Source organism: Protomyctophum bolini, assembly GCF_963924005.1.
Source record: "Protomyctophum bolini genome assembly, chromosome: 6".
NCBI lineage: Eukaryota > Metazoa > Chordata > Actinopteri > Myctophiformes > Myctophidae > Protomyctophum > Protomyctophum bolini.
Window position 1 is genome coordinate 29515750 of NC_137867.1, and position 22919 is coordinate 29538668.

A 22919-nucleotide genomic window follows, 5' to 3' on the forward strand; every position below is an offset into this window, starting at 1 on the left:
AGAACAACACAACAGGACTAAAGCCTAATGTTAACACATCACGTTTTTCACTCAAAAGATTTGACATGGTCATACAACAAAGTATAAATGTGGTTTAACACTGTACAAACGAGGCTGGTATGTGACATATGCGTGTGTGTGTGTGTGTGTGTGTGTGTGTGTGTGTGTGTGTGTGTGTGTGTGTGTGTGTGTGTGTGTGTGTGTGCGTGCGTGTGCGTGTGTGTGATATAGTGTTTGCATGCCAGAGGCAGTGTAATGGCTGAGCCAAGATAATGGTGTGAGGTGCCAGACAGTATGTATACAAGACTGTGTGTGATATAACTGGTAGGTGCTAATGTCTGAGAGGCAGTGACAAAGTGTGTCTAAATGTATGCACTTTTGTGTGTCTGTACACTGTACACTCTGTACATTGTAAAATTCCAAGTGTTACCTTAACTCAGAGAGAAATTTGGGGTTACAAATGAATAAATTACAGTATCGGAATTACAAATGAAATAACAGGTCTGTTAATCTAACTGTGAGTGTCCTTTTTTACATGCAGGTTTTATAGCATATTTGTGTAAAGTAGACTTTGTAACAAAGTTGCCTTCAGTGTGTGCATATTGTCCGTGCATATATTACTTGTACTGTGTGCATGTGTTTAGATAATATGTGCAAGACTGTTTTGTATAGTCTATATACTGTGTGTGTTTCTGTGTGCGTGCGTGCGTGTGCGCGCGCGTGCGTGCATGCACACGTGTGTGTGTGAGAGAGAGAGCCTCTCACTCTGATGTGAAAAGTGACATGAGGCGGAGAGGGAAAGGAGAAGTGACGAGGCGGTAGACTCATGGCTGACGGAGGGGTGTCATGCAGTATTCTGAGGAAGAGAGGAGGTGATAATTCATCCTGACTACTGTGACGAGCCGTGTTCTCGAGGCCAAGAAGCAGCGATCCCTATCTGGCTGTTACATTCCAGAGCACTCAAAATAAACCAACATAGAGGGCCTGGAGGAAAAGTCCAATAGTTGGGAGCTCAGCAGGCTTTTTGGGGAGGTGCAGCTGTAAATGCTCATTAAGATGTACCTCATCCGGCGGCGTGATGTATGCTCTGATCTCGCCAAGAAGAAGGAAAAAAAACATACCCATCCCATTTGGATCTCACTAGTTTGAGGCCAACTTGGCAGCAGTTAGCGATGTGAAGCCGGTTTATCTTGGAAAATGTGTCTGCTTCATAACGTATTTTCTCGCTGCGATGTGGCGCATCCATCGTGCCTCCGGGGCAAAAATACGATCGCTATTTTCTCCCTCACTGCGGCTTCCAAGACAAAGACATTCTGCCGGGGAAAAGCTGAGAAGAATCAAACTCTCTTGCCAGAGAGCCATTAAGTGATATATTCCCCCTGATGCAGATCGACAATGATGCTCTTTTTTAAAATCCCTGCCTCAATTGCATCGTGTGCTTTTCAAGACTTCCAAGAGCCACGATGCATCAGCAAGGAGAGGGATGGTTGTGTTTTTGATAGCGAGACAAACAGCAGTCATTATAGTGGATAGTATCATGGGTATTGTGTGTTACAATGCAGTGGCAACACATGGCAGTCTTGCGCCAGTGTCTGCTTGATTGTCAAAGGGAAGATCTTGCTCTCCAAATCAAACGCTTGGCTAGCGCGAGACAAAGCCATAATACGTATCACATAATATGTCAGGTTTGTATGGATGCCGTTGCTCAATGCACATTTTGCTCTGCAAGAGCCAGCCCCTATATCTCTGAGGGAACATGGACAGACAGATTGGGAGGGAAAGGGGAGCGAGAGACGACGTGAGAGAGCGAGAGAAAGATGAGAGGGAGATAGAGGAGATGTTCAGAGAGAACACAGGGACAGAGGGAAGGAGTGAATGACAGAAAGAGGAAGGGCGAGATGGAGAGATTAGGAGATGGGATAGAGAACTAAGGCAAGAGGAAAAGATATGGAGAGATGGAGGGTAAGATGATAGAAGAAGAGAGAGATGCAAATCATTGAGGCTTTGGCAAGGCAAGGCCCAGAGGGCTTTGTGGCATAGAATCCCCTCAATTCTAGATAAGACTAGATAGAAAGTTTGAGCCTGTCACTTCCTTGTGTCCATTGTGTTGACTATAGTCAAATAAGTTATTTGACTTGTGCCAGCCAATGTGTGCGATTCCATTTCGTCCAGTTTCATCACCCCGGAGTGCAGCAAATGCAGTGCAGTTTAATCCGATTTCCCGAACTTTACTTTTCGCTTGATACCGTTTCATAGAGACGGCTGCACGCACAATCTCAAATGAACAAACACATCACTTCTGTGATGGAACATGCTGATGTTTGCTTGTATTAGAACAAATAAGAATTTATAATATCCTAATATCAACCTCCTCAAGTATAGCTGCACCCTGTTAATAATGACACTGTGTAAATAGAACTATCATTCTTTAAATGTAAAACTGTAACCCTCTTCAAATGGCAAGGAAAGAACTAGATCTGAGCATCTGATCACATTTGTATTCACTGCTGCACCTCATTCACAAACATGCTGGATGTGAGGTGATCTGCTCTCTCACAATGATTTACAAGGATGTGAGACTATGCCATAGTAAACAGTGTGTGTGTGTGTGTGTGTGTGTGTGTGTGTGTGTGTGTGTGTGTGTGTGTGTGTGTGTGTGCGTGTGCGTGTGCGTGTGTGTGTGTGTGTGTGTGTGTGTGTGTGTACTTAGATGACCTGTGTCCATTCAAAAGCTTTACATTATGCTTTCAATTAAGTACTCTCAGGGAGTGTTCTTTAATAAAATGAAATGCCTCCATTCACACTTCAGCCCCGCCCCCTCTCTCCTCTCTCTCTGTATGCTAGCTATAGAGCAATCAGTACACAGCTTTCACAATACAACTACACAGTTAGATCAGTGTTCATTTAAGAATTGAGTTGACCCAAATAGACAGTCCATTTTTACATTCCATTTTTTGCTGTGCATGAAAACAGAACAGCTTGTATAATTAGACGAAGCATCCCACCTCAGTCAGATGGTCTGTTAATGAGTAAGCAGAGTTTATCTATTTTAGAAACAGGATGGAACTTTGGCTAATTATGAATAATGTGTCCAACTCTTGATGATAACGATGGTGTACACATGGGTGGAGGGGGTCACGTAATGTATGTGTAAGAATAAGCATAGCGTGCGTGCGTGCGTGAGTATGAGTAGCCTACTTATAAATGAATCTGTATCTGCAAGGACTTGGGATTGGGAAATTGGTTGCAATCAAGTGCATCCGAAAAGCAAATTAGGCCTTTATTATTGTATATCCCTTCTAGTGTCCGGAGAAGACTTTGAGCAATCTGCAATGCAATGAACCATGTTATCCATACAACCCATGCTCCGATTTCGTTGCCGTCAGGCAGAAACATGGTATCTTTATGTTTTGTTGTAAACTAATGCCTTATTTCATCACATAAAGTAGTGAAAACAGCAGATCTACATGCTCACAATGCCGAAATCGTCTATTTTGATTTGTTTCAAAAATATTAAAACAAATAAATAAAAAGGATTAACGTTTCAGACATATGGGGTTTTCCCCTGACAGTGACGATTTGCTGTATATAAATTATACAGCTGAGAAACCTCTAATATCATGTTTGTAGAATAGAAATGCTAGATGCATGCACGCTCCCTCCCTCCCTCTCTCTTGCTCTCTCTCTGTCTCTTAGCCATCCGTGCATGGTATTTACAGCCCATAATTGATTTCCTTGGATTAGAATCTCTTCTATAGTCATTTCCAAGTGTTTGAGGCTGTAATCACACCACACTCATAACCACTCTAGAGCTGCAGCTTGTTGGCCTCAGTTTACCAAACCAAGCCAGTGGAAAACTTGCATACTAATAATCCTCCTCGGAGCTCCTCCTGCTTTGCTTGACTTTGGCAGTGATAAAATGGGGGCAAAATCGGCTTACTTCAGAAAAGAGCAGCAATTAATTATAATCTGGCCTAATACGATCCCCATTTTGCTGTGCTAATGGAGTAATTAGCACAGCAGGAACAACAGGAAGGGGTATTGAGAGCATGCCACTAGATGTTGATGAAGCCGCTGATATGTATATACCCCAGCAAGTATTATTACCCATTAAGACCTGAGGCGGATTCTAAAAATGTTTTCTAAATCCTAAAAGTTTTCTGAAAAACCCTATGTTGGTATAATCAGTGGTGCTCAAACTTTTTCATGTCAAGGACAAACTCATACAAATTATATGTATTTGGCTGCCGAATCCCAATCTCAAAATCCAGAAGCACACTTTTGAGTTAAAAAGTTTCGCTATAAAAATATATACACAACACAACTTTTCAAGATTTTCCCAAAATAGCTCATAGCTTAGGGCTTGTACAGTATATCTGCTATTTTTGAATAGCCAAAAATAATGTTTAAAGTGGCTACACAGATGCTTTCCCGGTTTGAATGGGTTAATTTAAGTCTCAGGGTTCAATAACACTCAGTGCCACTCCACACACAGGCAGAGTGATAGAAAAACTTCATAAACTAATATACGTCAAATAATCTATGCAGATGGACATCCGGGTCTGGTAGTGTACATTCTGAGTATGCTTCGAGTTCACTGGATTGTGACAAGCAAATGTCCTTGGACAACTCTCCATCTGTGTACAGTATGTGTCTGCTGGAGAATGCATAAAAACACGCTAAAATATTTGTTCCTCCATGACGGATACATACCAAGATATAACATTTACACACAAACACATACAGTACACCTTTCCTAGGGTGAAATACACATGAAGTATTATACAGATGCATCTACAACTACTTGAATATTGAGATTTGAAAAAGGATTTCAGTACCCTAGGGACACATTATTGAACAGTCTCTGCATACTGATTTTTGTCGTCGCACCCACTTGTCACTGTTTTACTCCAGGCAAACACACACACACACACACACACACACACACACACATATATATATATGTATAAGACATGGGGGTTGCAAACCGCTGAACCGATCAGTGTCAAAGCCTGACAACACAGGCTGGACACATGTAGTCCAGACAACTGACAACTGACAACACAGACTGGACACATGTAGTCCAGACAACTGACAACTGACAACACAGGCTGGACACATGTAGTCCAGACAACTGACAACACAGGCTGGAGACATGTATTCCAGACTCCAGACAACACAGGCTGGACACATGTAGTCCAGACTCCAGACAACACAGGCTGGACACATGTATTCCAGACTCCAGACAACACAGGCTGGACACATGTAGTCCAGACTCCAGACAACACAGGCTGGACACATGTAGTCCAGACAACTGACAACACAGGCTGGACACATGTAGTCCAGACAACTGACAACACAGGCTGGACACATGTAGTCTGAAGACTGACAACACAGGCTGGACACATGTAGTCCAGACAACTGACAACACAGGCTGGACACATGTAGTCCAGACGACTGACAACATAGGCTGGACACATGTAGTCCAGACGACTGACAACATAGGCTGGACACATGTAGTCTGACGACTGACAACACAGGCTGGACACATGTAGTCCAGACAACTGACAACACAGGCTGGACACATGTATTCCAGACAACTGACAACACAGGCTGGACACATGTAGTCCAGACGACTGACAACATAGGCTGGACACATGTAGTCTGACGACTGACAACACAGGCTGGACACATGTAGTCCAGACGACTGACAACACAGGCTGGACACATGTAGTCTGACGACTGACAACACAGGCTGGACACATGTAGTCCAGACAACTGACAACACAGGCTGGACACATGTAGTCCAGACAACTGACAACACAGGCTGGACACATGTAGTCCAGACGACTGACAACACAGGCTGGACACATGTAGTCCAGACGACTGACAACACAGGCTGGACACATGTAGTCTGAGATCCACGTTGGAGACACACCCTTCCCATGTGGATCCTGAGATCCAAATGATTTGATACTGAGGAGGAAATATTCAAAACATCCCTTTTAAAGGAGAGTTTCATGCTAGAAGGCTTTCTTACCTTTTGTTGTAGTTGTTAGGTCCACACCAAAGTGGTCCAGGAGTCATTTTGTGCAAAAATGCGGCTATTTCCCTTCACGCTTTACGGCTGGAACACAGCAACAGTGTTACTATGGAGTAAAGTGTGGATTTTCGAGCGATGGAAATAAGCAAATTAGCACTGAAATCCAAGCGCCCCATTGAGGGCTTATGGTGGGGTAGGGGAAATAGCTATATATAATAATAATGCTATTAATGCTATAAGGTAAGAAAGCCTTCTAGCATGAAATTCTCCTTTAATGGTATTCTCATTTACATTTTGAGCACAGCAGAAGAAGAGTAAATTTCTTTGATCAGCAGCATTACATAAACAGTGACAGTCAGAATCAGAACACCTTGAAGATCCAGTATCACTGCGAACCTTGATTAAACAGGTCGTGCAGTCACAAGAAATAGGACAGAAAAGCGCAAAAGAGAAAGGCATTTCATATTCCAATAGATTTCCCTGTTCATTTCCTATTGCATCACAGATTGCATGTGATGTTCCTAGCTTAGCTTATTATTTGCTCAGGAGCCCACTCAGGTAACAAAGAAGCCATGTCACAACACACACCAATGTTCCCCGATACGGTAAACAGTCAATCAGCCGTCAGGTTTGTGGCTGGAATAGCAGCACATGACACTGCTCCAATCAAACAGATCACACAGATGTCTCTCTTTCTACATACCCCTCAGCTCATCTTTGACAATGCAGTGCCTACACATTTTCAGGGACGCAATTTCATCTCTGCTTGCCAGAGAAATTACATTTAACGAAAGCGATGTATCTCCAGACTCAAGATTTGTCTGCACTCTGCGTGACATCTTCATTGTATTATATTTTATTATATTTGAATCTATTATCTAGCAGGAAATAACAAGAACAGTAACAAAGAGACAGATGGAAGAAACATTTAATTTCTTCAAAACAACTGCTGTATTGTTACATCGGCTCTAGGGCAGCATAGGAAGAATGTCCCCCTTAATTGCTCATTAAAAAGCCAAAAACAAAACATGTAATAAAATTGTCCCGTCTTGGTCGTCTACATAATTTTGCCTTGCCATTAAAGGTCCACCTACGGGAATGCAAGTCACACATTGTATAATACTAGTGGTGTCAGAGCTATATTACCAGTAAGATGCCTGAGGGCGTGCACTGGCCATATATGGAGCGTGTCTTGAGTGTACAGGGTGTGATGAGGTCAGATCAACATATGGAATATCAGAACAGGTCAGTTCCATATATGGAGATCTAAGGGTGGCAGCGGGGGCAGTGTCTTGAGTGTACAGGGTTTGATGAGGGCCTGTTGAGAACTCTAGTTTTTGTCGGCTGCACAAATTGCACAAAAAACTTTGAGGCAGGCCCGTCTAGAGTTTAAATGGACAGGTATCCGTCAAAACGGACACATCGAAGAGGAAGGATGGATGGGGATGAGGCATCTCAAGAAATGCACAATGAAAAACAGGTATAGACAAGGGTTCATGGCCATGGCCAGGGTTCATGGCCATATATAGCATGTCTTGGAGATGTGATTAAACGTGATATCACAATGTGTGACCATATATGGGGACATTCCTGTATATGGACTTAATATCCCTGATGATGTCATAGTGATGTCACGAGACCTCGACACAATATACTGTATGGGGGCATTCCCCGTGTATGGGGATGATGATGTCATAGTGATGTCACGAAACCGGGGCACAATATATGGGGCATGTATGGGGATTTTAAGTGAAGAAAAACGCACGATTCCATAGTTAACTGCAACCTTTGATCGCAAAAAGGCCCTGATTCCCAGGGTCCTACAATTACCTTTTCTTTTTGAAGTGCTCCTAAAAGTACAGAGCTCTATCTTGTGTTTGTGACAGACAGGCCCAGCCTACCTTTCGACGGCTCCGTACGCTTGGGTAGATCCAACGTGTCATAGTTTTTGTCATTCTCGCCATTTTTCCTGCCTAGGAGAGAGAGAGATATAAAAGTATATGTTAGTGTCACATTACGAGATCGCAGGTCGACAGCATACTGTACCATTTGTGTTACAATCACACCTATCAAAATACACTGCCAGCACATTATTTTCAGAATTATAAGTTGAATCAATATCTATCTAGACACACAAACATGCGTGTGCACACTATACCACATCCACTGAAATAGCTACAGTACGCAGGCAGGAAAACATCTACAAAATGCAATAATGCAATACGAAACGGGAGATGGGACAGAGATGGTGACTACAGTAGAAAAAAGCTAATGAACATGTCTCATGCACGTGGACATGCCCACAGAGACAGGGTGGAATCCTAATTAAGGACTCTTCCAGCAAGTCTTACTTGACAAAAAACTATGGAGAATCTTCACTTGAAAAAAGTGTTGGTTGTCTTCCACTGTATAAAGCTGTGTATTAACCTATGCTTACTGTAAGTGTTGTAAGTGCAACAGTACTGTTTAAAGAACATAGCCTACAATTTCTGTAAAACATTACAAAGGGTGTAATGACTTTCATCAGCTATATTAAATATTGTCCCAGTGTTGTTTTTCCATATGTTAATACACAAATTAATAAGATGAAGTGTTACCACTGCTACTGTACAGTACATGTTACCTAAATACACACATACACACATACTGTATACACAGTAGTCTACACTACAAATTTAATTACATATATCTGACATAACTCTTGGTTGGACCTGATATTGGCAATAGATCAGTGCCAATATATAATGTCCTGGCTATAACTTTAGTTTTTCCAAACTTGAATCAAATTAGAGTCTATAGCCGCATACAAACCAGATGGCTTTACCATATGCTCAAACCTCGTGTTTTAGCAACAGTGCAAACAGATTAATGTGATGCTTTTAACTCAAAATGATAATTGTGCTCTTTTGTGGTGTAAATACTGTATGTTCAACTGCGCCTTGAATTTACGGCTGAAAACATGTTTACTCAGCACTGTCACAACACCTGACGAAGCAGGTGTTTTCATGAATAATTAGGAGGAAAAGACACAATGCTACTGTATGAAGAGGTTCCCAGTGGAGTGGACACATTATCTTACTGTTTGTCACCGTGCATTCACTCTGCTTTACCACTAAATGAACAGTCTAAAAAAGACTGAATGACTACAGGCTAATTTATACAAAACGAACAACCATGTTGTATAACAAGAACAACACAACTACAAAAGCTCTTTCAGTAACTTAAAATGCATAATTGTTGTTGTAGAACACGGTATGAATTTGACTTCACAGACTGGGAATGCATTCTATGACATTCATTGCTACAGGTGACATGAAGATTCTACATGGATGGCAGAAACACAACATCTAAAGTGCAACTTTATCAGCATTGGAGGACAGCCAAAGTGTTTTAGCTATGAGCAAAGTGGCAGAGTAGGAGGAGGATGTGTCTTAAAGGAGAAAGGGCAGAAGAGTGAGACAGACAGAAACACTCACCTTGATTAAACCATTCCTCTATAGTTAGCCAAGGAGGCAGCAGCAATGCCAAAAACACAAGCAGGGAAAAAGAGAAGAGGGTTGGTGAAAAGGGTGTGTGCGTGTGTGTGTGTGTGTGTGTGACTGTGTGTGTGTGTGTGTGTGTGTGCGCGCGCGCACACGCGCGCGCGCGTGTGTGCATGCGAACAAAGTGAATGCTGTGGATGACAGGTGTAATACTTTGAACATATTTAACTAATGGAGACAGGGGAGAGAATTAGTTCACAGTTTGCAATAGTTTGGTGGCAACAAGAGGAAGAAAGAGAGAGAGAGAGAGAGAGAGAGAGAGAAAGAGAGAAGTAAGTATGTAAATTAGAGAGGAGGGGCATAGAGAGACACACATGGGAGACAAACACTCAAATGGGAGGTGAGTAGACATAGGAACCCATTAGCACTCCACATGTGTTCTACTGGCAAAATGATGAAAGAAACTGAGATGGCTGAGAAAGAGAGAGAGAGAGAGAGAGAGAGAGAGAGAGAGAGAGAGGCAGAAAGACAGAGAAAGAAAGGATGAAAGAAAAAAGGATGAAAGAAAGAAGAGAAATAAACAAATCCATAAATTATTTTCTGCTTTTCCCCATACAGTATTTAGTTCACCCCTGCATTTTGCCCAGCCAGTCAGCAAAACAGGGAGGACAAGCGAGTGTCACACATAAAGAATACTAATAACAACAAATTATTGTTTTGAAGTATGGAAATATTTGCCTGGCTCCAGCCCCTGAATGTTGCCATCTCAGGGTCTGATTCAGTGTGTTTCCTCGTTTGGAATACCAACCAGGCTAATCAGCGTTCTTAATAATAATAATGAAGAAATTAAACAACGCGACACATGAGTTCAAAACAACAAGGCAGTGCATTGCCAAGTGTTGTCAGTTTGTAGTTTTTGGTGAAATGTCTGGCTATTCTGACAGGCCCAGAATACGGACGCTAGTGTTCAAGAGGTTAATAAATGACCGTGGAGACTCATTGTGATGTCAATATTGCACTCTGAAAATTCCCAGCATTTACTGTGTAGAAGTACTGCTTCATTGTACTGATTCAGAGGCTGGGGCATTTTGTTTTCAATCTCTCCCTCCTTCAAAGCACTCACCTTCAGGGCCTACACCTAGACTTACAACACATATCATTAGTCAGTCAGTGCGTGCGTGTGTGCGTGCGTGCGTGCGTTTGTGCATAGGCCTACGCGCACGTGCTCGGCCGGGTGGCCAATTACTACGTTTATAAATCTGCACACCTAGACTACACTCTCTTGCTGTCATGACCTCTGAACCGCAGACAGCCCCGAGGTGATGTTTAGGGTCAAGGGGCACTGCCTGGCTCATTGGCTGGCAGATTAATTGTGGCTATTATTGGTGTGCGTTAGGGAGATAAGGGTGTCATTTAGCTAATGGCCTGGGAGGAGGGATGCTGATTAGGAGATCACTAACATGGACAAATGGCACAGCTGTCGCTGAGTAGTGTATGTGGCTACAAAGTAATTTAGCTCTTAAAATGTAAAAAGGACCCCTGATAATTGAACACTGAAAGACTATATGTGTCCATTTTTACTCTTTCAGAGTTAAATTAATACTCATTGACTGCCATTGACGAATATATTTGTCATTTCAATCCAAGGCGCAGACCGTCATTGGTGTATGACATTTGTCATTTGGGGCTTACGGTGTTGATGATAGAGGCCGCTCTTCCGCAACCTTTGAGTGATCCTATTATGTGCCAAGGACCTTCACACAAGATTTGTCTTCTTAAAATGTTTCCAAACTATTCAAATGTTTTTTTCAGTGATTTCTTTGTAAATAGTAGCTGTGTTGCATTGCATTGTAAGCTTGTAGATTTTCAAATAACTGATGTATACTGGCAGGGGTGTCGAACTCAACTTGGGGCGAGGGCCGCATTGGTCAAAAGGTCACTTGATGGGGGCCACAACCAGTTGCGCATGCACGCTCGATGTCTCAGTCAGTCACTGCTATAATCTATCTATCTATCCATTTTGTTTGTTTTTGTTATCATGATCTGTTATTCAAAACATCAAGTTAGCTTTCAAACAGCTTCATGCCACTACTAACAAAACCGTTTTCATTACATTTATAATATTTTCATTTGCACTTTATGTACTGACAATTTGACTGAAACAAACACAGCTAATTAGAGTGTGGAAGAGTGGAAGTGTGCAAGTTAAATTAATGAGAACATTCTTGCCAAATATGCAAGGCCGTTCTTTGAATTCTTGTTATTAAGATCAACAGCTCATGTCATCTCCCCTTTGAGCTTGAATCTGCTATTATAGATATGCCATAATACAGACTATTTCCACCTCCTGGAAAGGAGAGTTACTTCCTCTCATGCAGGCACAAAAGTCTGCCATCAGCTGACCATCAGCTGTAGACTTTGTGGTGTGTTCCAGGCTAGCATTAGCATAACTTTGACCTAAGACGTGAGGTGACACAAAGCCATCTGATTAGTTGCCACGAGTCACCATTAGTTCATGCAAGTCTGTTTGATGTGACATGGCCTTAAGACAAAGCAAGGTCTTGGGCATAATTCCCAGCTGCGTGTCCTTGTGCAAGAAACACTGCCCCAAACCTGTTATGTCACTGTGAACCAGTCTGCATATAAATGGATATGGAGTATTCAACAGGCAACATTTTTTGTTAAATATAAATTAGTGCTTTGTAATGAAACAGCAAACAAAATATTGATATACGAGACAGTGTAGATAGTGAAAAAACAGATACTGTACAGCGAGTTACCAAATTAATGCTCACAAACAAGATTCCATGTTGTGGAATAATCCATTATCAAACATTGGAATGATCTGCTATCAAACATTTGTTTTCTGTCTGAATCTTGTAAGAAGCAAATTGGCTGCTACTGAGAATGATGCATTAGAGAAGAGAAAGAGAAATCTCTGTGACAAATTATTTTATTAACAAATAATGTTATTTCTAACCTCATATTCATCCTAGTTCCTGCAAATATCACGGCTAGATTAAAAGGATTAAAATGATGTAATTAAAGACTAATGTGGTGTACAAAACCCTTAACCCGAATGAGAGACATGAAGGAGATCTCTCCATCCAATAGAAGTGCAGCTTTCACTCCTATTTAACACAGATTAAATCAGGGAAATATTATAATTTCTACTTTCAATATATCCATTCTGAGGGCAAAACAATAATTATCTCAAGTTCAACAGTCAATATCTTAATCACAGAAAAAGCAGATCCATTGGAAATGGGAATGGAAAAGGTGACATCGATATCATTGTATCAGACACCTTTTAATTTCCTGTTACCCTTAAACAACTCTGAGAATTGTACTTTGTCTAGGAATAATGTCTAACTTTGTTCAAACAAAAGATATTTAAAGAACAAAAGTACTCTATTTTCTATGTGTTTTTCTCTTCCCTCCCTGCAGTTTCTTTCACTGTCTTACTTGTCGTACTTGTCTTTGCTTTCAAGTTTTCAAAAAGCTTTTCAAGTCTTTGCTTTTCATTTTGGAACAAAACCATTGCAATGTTCTTGTTGAGTGCATCCAATACCATCCTCACCTTTGGCCTTCTTCCCTCCAAAGCAGCCAGCGTCATCCTTCTTCTTCCTCTGTGGCCCTGCGGAGCCCGGAGCCTGCAGTGCTGAGGGGTCCAGGAACTTATCTGCCCCTGGCACCTCTTTGTGGACGTGGTAGGAGAGGTTCCTCATGATGCACACGCAGTTCTCCACTGACTGGAAGGGCAGAGAGAGAGGCAGTGCCAGTTAAAACTAAAATATACAGTATACAGAGGGACAAGGAACATACATTCAAATTGTCCAAATTGTCAAATAATAAGAAAGAGTCAAACTTTTTGAAAATTGCCGAAGCTCACAACGCCTCGCAAACGTGAGGCGTTGTAGATTGGCAATTTTCACAATATATGTGTTTGTGTCGATGGGAACCATCATACCTTGTTGTCCATGTCTTTCTTCCCTACTGCTGATTGGAGGGCATGAAGTAGGGCGTCGACCAATCCCTCGCATTCTCTCAGCCTGCGCCTCGCCTCTGCCCCATCTGAGCTCACATTTCTGTGAAGAAACACACACACACACACACACACACACACACACACACACACACACACACACACACACACACACACACAGTAAGCACAGAAGAAGTGACACATAACAGACTGATGTAGACAGTGTACAGATGCTCAGAAACCGGTTGTGAATGCTGTGTGTGTCAGCTCGGATTCCACTGTTGCATCAGTAGACGAGACATGACAGGCCTCTACTGAGGTGAGGCTCAGAGTGAAGCCTCAGCCTCAGCCTCAGGACTCCACTCAGAATGTTTACCATTCAGGGCTGGGCCATGTGGACAAAATAAAATATCAAGGTATTTTTCTACCAAATAACTCGATATCCATATTGTGGCAATACAATTGCGTAGAATAAAAATAAAACAACACAAAAATAACTAAAATGGCTCATCTACAAGCATTGTGAACTTGTACTGAAAATCTAATATTTTAGCTATTTTTATAGCGTATAAAAAAACATGTAATAGTATAAAATAATATATAATAATTAATAATATATGATAATAATTAAAACCGGGAAATAACATCTTTGCCATATCAGTACCGTATATTACAATATCAAAAATCTATATAATCTAAGATATGATGAGAATGACATAATACAAGCAACTGACTATACTGTACATGTATTACTGTACAGTTACAGTGTATACAATACATGTTTGCTATAAAAATGCATATGATTTGCATTATACTACACATGTATGGTGGTCTTTTTATGAGGACATATTAAACAGCACCTAAAACTGGAATAAGCTAAATTCCGTTGGATTCTAGTTTCCTCATTCTGGTTTTTATGAAGGAAGCATAATCAGACTTTTTGCAAACGTTTCAGGGACATGTCTTTGACTAACATTCATTCCATATCCCTTAACCTTAAAAATGACCCATCTAACCCTAACCCTTACCTTAAACATAACCATAACAGGTACTTGTCTGAACTTAAGTTAACTCTTACTTTATGAAACAGCAGTTAAATCTAAATGGGGACACCAATGTTGTGCTCAATTTGACACACACACACACACACACACACACGCACACGCACACGCACACACACACACACACACACACACACACACACACACACACACACACACACACACACACACACACACACACACACACACACACGCACACACACACACACACACACACACACACACACACACACCTCGTTCATTCCCTCTCATTACCCTGTTCGGTGTGTAAGATAATGTGAGCTGGGTCCATTCTACACACAGTATGCTAATTAAAACTAATCTCCACCACAGAGCAGCCGGACAGCGCCAGACGTCTGAGTCCTGGCACACCCTCTCATAAAACAATCCATCCGTCTTCAGAAAACACACACACGCATGCAGGCACAGATGCACGCACGCACGCAAGCACGCACACACACACAAGCGTGCGTGCGCTCACACATACTCACGCACACGCACGCACGTCGCACGCTGTACAGAGCAGCGGTGGACATGGTTGTATTTGACGGGTGGTTTTATTGTCAGCTGTTTCCTACAGTCCGGAGGAGCTGTCAGGGTGGGGAGAGGTGCAGGCAGGGTCTCTGTTCTATCTGGGACTGTGTCTTGAGTGTACAGGGTTTGATGAGGTCAGATGAACATATCGAACGTCAGAACAGGTCAGTTCCATCCTTCTACAAATGTTTTCACACACTTTCTGACTTTTTTTTTTTTTATAGTTTAAAAGTGTTGCACTGCGAGCTTGTACATCATCTATTTTTGAATAGGCAGTGTTGGGGAAGTTACTTTGAAAGCGTAGCTTGTAAAGCTACAAGTAGCTCACCATGGCAGTAGCTTGATCAAGCTACATAGCTACCCCTGGAGAAATGTAGCTTGTAAAGCTACAGCTACATAGGAAAAGTAGCTCAGCTACTTTTTATTTTTCAGCGTTAAATTGAGAATGTACATGCGGGAGACCCCTCCTCCCCTCTGGGAGACCCCTGCTCCCCTCTGGGAGACCCCTCCCACCCTGCTCCCCTCTGGGAGACCCCTCCTCCCCCTGCTCCCCTCTGGGAGACCCCTCCTCCCACCCTACTCCCATCTGGGATACCCCTCCTCCCCCTGCTCCCCTCTGGGAGACCCCTCCCACCCTGCTCCCCTCTGGGAGACCCCTCCTCCCACCCTGCTCCCCTCTGGGAGACCCCTCCCACCCTGCTCCCCTCTGGGAGACCCCTCCTCCCCCTGCTCCCCTCTGGGAGACCCCTCCTCCCACCCTGCTCCCCTCTGGGAGACCCCTCCCACCCTGCTCCCCTCTGGGAGACCCCTCCTCCCCTCTGGGAGACCCCTGCTCCCCTCTGGGAGACCCCTCCTCCCCTCTGGGAGACCCAAAATTGTAGCTTGTAACTTGAGTAGCTAAGCTACAAAAAATGACCCAAAAAGTAGCTGAGCTACTTGACGAGGTACACAAATATGAATGTAGCTAAAATACCACAAGCTACAGCAAAATGTAGCTAAGCTACGTAGCTCAGCTACATGTAGCTTAATACTCCCCAACACTGATTTTTGAATAGGCCAACACAAACATCTAAAATGACTTGTTGCTTCCCCGGTTTTAATGGTTTAAGTTGTCTTATGATGGAATGTATACTTTCATAATGAATATTCAGTATGAACAATGATATAGTCTATATTTCTGAACACTATTAAGTCGCATATTAAGTTACAACAAAGCACAGTACCTGCTATTTATATCTCTAGATTGTTATTGTGCCTTTCTTACCTTTCCTGTAGGTTTTCAGCTTACACTTGTATACATCCATGAAAAGATTCTTCCTCCTGATATGCTCCTATACTGTACCTGTATTACTCTCTCTCTCTCTCTCTCTCTCTCTCTCTCTCTCTCTCTCTCTCTATATATATATATATATATACACAGTATATATATATATATATATATATATATATATATATATATATATAAATATAAATATAAAATATATAAATACACCATTTACCATATACCATATACCATTTACCATATATATATATATCACTGGCTGCTTGAATAACCTGATATATCTTTAAGAATCAATAAAGTGTCCTATTGGCCGGGGCCAGGTGGTGGTCCGGGTACCTATAGTCCTATTGGCCGGGGCCAGGTGGTGGTCCGGGTACCTATAGTCCTATTGGCCGGGGCCAGGTGGTGGTCCGGGTACCTATAGCTAGGCTGTCCCCGGTTCCAATCCCGATCCCAACGACCTTAGCTGCGTGTCACTCACCATCTCTCTCCCCATTTCCTATCTACTATCCTATCAAAAAAGGCATGAAAGCCCCCAAATAAATCTTTAAAGTTACTATAATTTGATCTAATATGATTTTACCATCTGTTAAAAAGATATAAAAATATTATTAAAAATATAGAAAATATTCTTAATAATAGCTACTTTCACATGACGAAGTATAGGCATTAATCTGCAAAAAAACGGATAAAACAGGAGATACACAGGAGGCGCGCACGCGCACGCGCACACACACACACACACACACACACACACACACACACACACACACACACACACACACACACACACACACACACACACACAGAAAGTCAGTTTGTGGGCTTCCATTAGGTGTGAAGGTCACAGTTGGTAGTTGGTACCATGTGTGAACAACCCAACAGTCTGCAGGAAGTACAGCAGAGCATAACAGTCTGATGGAGACAGATGACCAGATGGATGGAGAAACGTCACGTGCAAACACACACACTCACACACACACACACACACACACACACACACACACACGCGCGCGCGCACACACAGACATGCGCATGCACACACACAACCCAGAGTCTACACTTAATTTAAAAATAACTCTGTATTCATATCTTACCAGTGCCATACTATTGTTAGGATAGACGCAGAGAGATGAAAAGGGATGGATAGATGGAGAGATAAGACCAATAGAGAGAAGCCCGGGACGCTGACTTAAAGAAATAGAGAGAAGCCCGGGCCGTTGACTTAGAGAAATAGAGAGAAGCCCGGGCCGTTGACTTAGAGAAATAGAGAGAAGCCCGGGCCGTTGACTTAGAGAAATAGAGAGAAGCCCGGGCCGTTGACTTAGAGAAATAAAGAGAAGCCCGGGACGCTGACTTAGAGAAATAGAGAGAAGCCCGGGACGCTGACTTAGAGAAATAGAGAGAAGCCCGGGCCGTTGACTTAGAGAAATAGAGAGAAGCCCGGGCCGTTGACTTAGAGAAATAGAGAGAAGCCCGGGCCGTTGACTTAGAGAAATAGAGAGAAGCCCGGGTCGCTGACTTAGAGAAATAGAGAGAAGCCCGGGACGCTGACTTAGAGAAATAGAGAGAAGCCCGGGCCGCTGACTTAGCACTCCGGGCACGTGGGCTCAATGTAGCATGACAGCACGTCACAGGTTCGAGTCCCGAGCCATTGCTGCATGTCTCTCTCTCTGTTTCCTGTCTCTCTTCACTAATACTATCCAATAAAGATAGAAAATTTCCCAGAAAAAACAAAACAAGAAAATAAATATAGAGGTGAGATGCAGACACATGGCAACATGCATAGAGTAGAGTAGAGTAGAGTAGAGTAGAGTAGAGTAGAGTAGAGGACGGACGGACGGACAGACAGACAGACAGACAGACAGACAGACAGACAGACAGACAGACAGACAGACAGACAGACAGACAGACAGACAGACAGACAGACAGACAGACAGACAGACAGACAGACAGACAGACAGGGATTGAGAGATGGACAGAGGGAAAGAGAGATGACTGTGATGGATGGAGGTTACTGATGGAGATAGATGGGTGTAGTCTCTCTTGACCCCTGGTATCATCCACCCTAATCCACCCCAAGGTCAATGCTAACACCATAAAACCATATTGGTACCGCTAGAGACACGCATGCACGCACACGCACACACACTCTCTCTCTCACACTCTCTCTCTCTGTGTGTCTTTCAGGAAGCAGGAAGAAAAAAATGCAATTATGGAAAATAAATGGATTTAATCACCCAGACTCAGACCCATCCAATGGGTGAATCGCAGGACGTACAAAGACGAGACGCGTGCACACACGCACACACGCACGCACACACACACACACACACACACACACACACACACACTCTCTCTCTCTAAACAAATGTGACCCCCCCCCCCCCCATCGACAGAACGGTCCATTACTATAAAACTAAGTGTGTGTGTATATATATTGAGCTCTGAGCAGTGTGTGTGTGGTGGCGGGTGAGTAAACAGAATTTCCCTGGCATCAGCGCTTCCTTCCTCCGGCCTCTCTCCTGCCAGCTTACTAGGCAACCGAATGGTTGGTTACAGTTGCCATGGAGATAGCAGCATCCAGCAGAGAACGAGAGCGATGCAGAGAGATGGAGAGACGGATATACTATGACACATGAGAAATGGAATTGTGTGATATGCTGTATTAGGTGTGATGAATTTGCCGGTGCTAGTCTGATAGACAGTGACACAGTGACACATACACGTACTACATGTACTGTACGCGCTCACACATTCATGAGTAGACACACACAGTATCGTACCATGACATTAGACACGCACACACGCAGGCACGCACGCACACACACACCTGTCCTCTTGAGAATGACAACAGGATGTCTAATTGAAAATAATATCGCCACACTTGCGCACACACACACACACACACATACACACACACACACACACACACACACACACACACACACACACACACACACACACACACACACACACACACACACACACACACACACACACACACACACACACTTTAGTTTGAAACAGTTGAAATAAAGACAGCATATGTATGGTTCCGCTAGTAAGTGTGGTTGCACCGACAATTTCAAGCTTTGAGTCTTGGATAAGTACAGTATGATAATGATGATGATGTAGTGAGTTATTGACTCACATGACGTCACAGGGACCCTAAAAGGTTTATACGGAATAAATATATAATAAAGTCTAGATAGTATGGCTGCCCTAGTACTAAATATATCATTGCCATCGAGCAGAACCCTCTTATCTCCATATCAGAAAAAAGAATAGAAGAAGCGCTTCGTGGGTCCTTTATGTAAAACGAAAGTGCAGACAGGTGCTCTTTGGAGAAGGTTTCAAATAATACAGCACACAAGTTATTTAAAAGTGCTATACTGTAGTTGAAGTAGAAAAATCCTTTATTTTCATGAAGATTATCTCCATACTTAAACTTTTTCCTCTTTTCCCCCACAGATTAATACCCTACTTCGTTGTTCTAGTGTCAAACAAAAGGAGTGAAAATAGCAGATCTACAAGTTTACAAGTCACAATGTAGATCGTATACCTATTTTCACTATTTAAAAATCACACCCATGTGAAGTGAGGGGCACTCTTATCATCGTACATCATCATGACGTAAAATAGACACTATGCCTATTTGCTCAGACAATGTGACCTAAAATTCTCCATTCATTGTCCATGGGAATTTATTGTTTAAGACGAAGTTTGTGGACAGTAACCAAAAGCTGGATGTAGGAGGGGCTAGCGCCCCTCAATAAATAAATACATAATGATGAAAAGGAACGATTTCTGCCCTGACGGTGATGATATGTGGAAAATAAATGGATTTAGTCACCCACAGATCCATCCAATTGGTCTGTGGCTGTGAGTGCAATACAGATTGCAGGCTGCAGGTCAAACTGACAGTGTTTGGCAGCAGGGCTGTGCTTCAGTCTAGAGTAGACAATCAGCCTGGCTGAATGTTTTATCTGCACAAGGAGACTGAGACTGGGATACACACTCCATCACAACCTCACTGCAGCTGTTATCGCCTGTGTGTGTGTGTGTGTGTGTGTGTGTGTGTGTGTGTGTGTGTGTGTGTGTGTGTGTGTGTGTGTATGTGTGTGTGTGTGTGTGTGTGTGTGTGTGTGTGTGTGCATGCGTGCAAGTGTGTTTTGGGCATAGCATATGTGTTTGTGTATCTGGAAGCAAATATATACAGTAGGTATTTGTGCAGACTTGCATGATTGTGTATGTTATGTATTTTTCACTTTCTGTTATCCAATGTTTTTGCTATTATTATTGTGTTCTTTATTGTGTGCGTGCGTGCCGTGCATGCATGCATGCGTGCGTGCGTGCGTGCGTGCGTGTATTAAGTTCAAAGTACAATAGAGCTATTATCTCTGCCTGGAGGCTAAACTACAGCTTTCTTTTTATCGCAGCAGTGCCAGACTGAACGGATGTGTGTGTCAGGCAAGCTAAAGAGTTAGGTAGTCTGTCTTGAGACCTGCCAACACACCACGCTAGACAATTACCTTTAGAATAACAAGCAAAACAATAAATGGAGCTGCACACATTCCAAACTAAGTAAATTCACCAGTGGTTCTGTTTTTGCAGAGGATCCGAATAATGTCCTGTAGGCTACTTAACAAAATAATACCCCATCAAAGTCATTCTGTGACTTCCATTAGACAAACCCATTAGCTTGTAGCTAACATTACCCAATGACTTTAATGAAGAATTTTAATTACTAATTCAAGGAGATGAAATAATTATCTTGCAGATAACATTGCCCATTGACCTCAACGCAGAATATTCATTCCTAATTCAAGCAGATGAGACCAGCATTGGCTTTCAGAGGGCGGGAAAGGGCCCAGTAGAGTGACTGTTTGGGAACCAGAAGCCAAGGTTACAAGTTTGATCCCCGGCTCCTCCTAGCTTAGTGTCAAAGTGTCCTTGAGTAAGACACTGAGTAAGACACTGAGCCCCGGGCATTGTTCAAAAGTTGCCCATTGCTCCTAAGTAATTATGGTTTAAATGCAGAGGACAAATTCCAGGTATATCCACTTATTTCTGTCTTGTGAAACCATTCTAAAATGTGTTGTACAATTGATTCTTTACTCAAATTAAAGCACTTTGTAACCTTGTTAAGAAGGTGCTATACAAATAAAGTTTAATAAAGCACTGCGTTACTGCATAGAACAACATGTTTTGTCGTTTCTCCTGCCCATTTACACGGAGACGGGAGGCGGAGCGCTTTCAAAGATTTCCACTCTGGAAGGAGGTTTCACTTTGTTTCAACCCCTGAAAACCCAGTAGCCGTCTAAATGGAAGGCGCATCTGATATTTTATTTTGCCGTTTTCTGTAATCATCTGTAGACGTTCTGTTGTCATCTGAAACAGACTGCGAGTGGTTGCAGTACGTACCTGAGGCAGCCTGAGGTGTTCTTGAATACAGTTGTCCACTCTGCGTCGCGCGGCTTGGAGTCCTCGTTGGGCTCATGCTCCCAGCCCGAGTGGGGGATGATGACCTCGTTGGTCATGGTCTGCAGGCCGTGATTTATAATGACCATCTTCAGGGGCTCATAGGACGACAGGTTCCACAGGGTTCCTGGTGTAGAGGAGGGGAGGTAGGAGAGAGGGATGAGGAAGAAGGGAGGAGAGAGGAGGAAGAGACATACAACTTAAACACTTGCAACTATAGTGTTCTTATTGTCGGGCATGTGGAACATTCGCAGAAAATAGAAGATCTTGTAGATCTGCTATTTTCGGCAAAGAGATTTGGTGTAGAGGGGGAGAAAAGAGCAGAGCCGACCCCGGCTAAGTTCAATGAGCAGAGAGGGTTGAAGTGGTTAACTTTGTAACACTAACAGACATACAAAAAACAATTATAGGCAGTTAGCTGCTCCTTGCCAGCATTCTGACAAAACTATTCTACTCTACGCCCTCCTCTGCCCTACATTCCAAATGAAATAAGATAGGACAATATCTAAGTCAGTGCATTTCTATCGGCCCTGACGCCTCCATTAACGGGCACATCCATTCATCTCCACACACGCATGCACACAGTGGAATTAAATCAACATGGGCCGTGTGCACTGGGCTGTGTATTGTGATCTCTCTATAGAGGTAGAGCGTAAATGTGGGGGGTTATGTGGAGGCAGGGTATAAAGACAGCACCAGGAAGGCTTTGGCTCCAGTAAATGGAAGCTCTGCAGCAGGCAGAGGCTCAGAAAAGAACAGAAATATTACATGAGACGACTTCAAAGTCTATGTGCAACACACCCACTTGAGCTTTAAAGCCCCGTCATCTGTGCATCCCCCATCTTGATGCCCCTATTTTAGTCATTCAGAACACTCCAGACACTTGACCACTTCAACTCATACTTTGTGGACCAGGGGGTCTGTTCTTGGGATCCTCTACACACCAAATACAGTATCTTGACCTTGTACTTGTAGATCATTTTTGTCAAATGTTCGCCTATTTTTGCTGATATTACCAAAGCCCAGTATTGGATCGATTCTAGGGTGG

The 22919-nt window shown here is 42.8% G+C and overlaps 1 protein-coding gene across 7 annotated transcripts in view; it reads right to left on the reverse strand.

The window, feature by feature from the left end:
- Positions 1-22919, reverse strand: part of arvcfb (ARVCF delta catenin family member b) — a 242226-nt gene that overhangs the window by 32609 nt on the left and 186698 nt on the right. For all 7 annotated transcript variants that reach the window (XM_080766507.1, XM_080766511.1, XM_080766506.1 and 4 more), the window contains 4 exons: positions 21815-21998; positions 13496-13613; positions 13106-13277; positions 7945-8016 (listed from right to left, as the gene is read on the reverse strand). In XM_080766507.1, coding sequence (XP_080622633.1) covers positions 7945-8016; positions 13106-13277; positions 13496-13613; positions 21815-21998 — 546 coding nt within the window. The remainder of the gene's footprint in view (positions 1-7944; positions 8017-13105; positions 13278-13495; positions 13614-21814; positions 21999-22919) is intronic.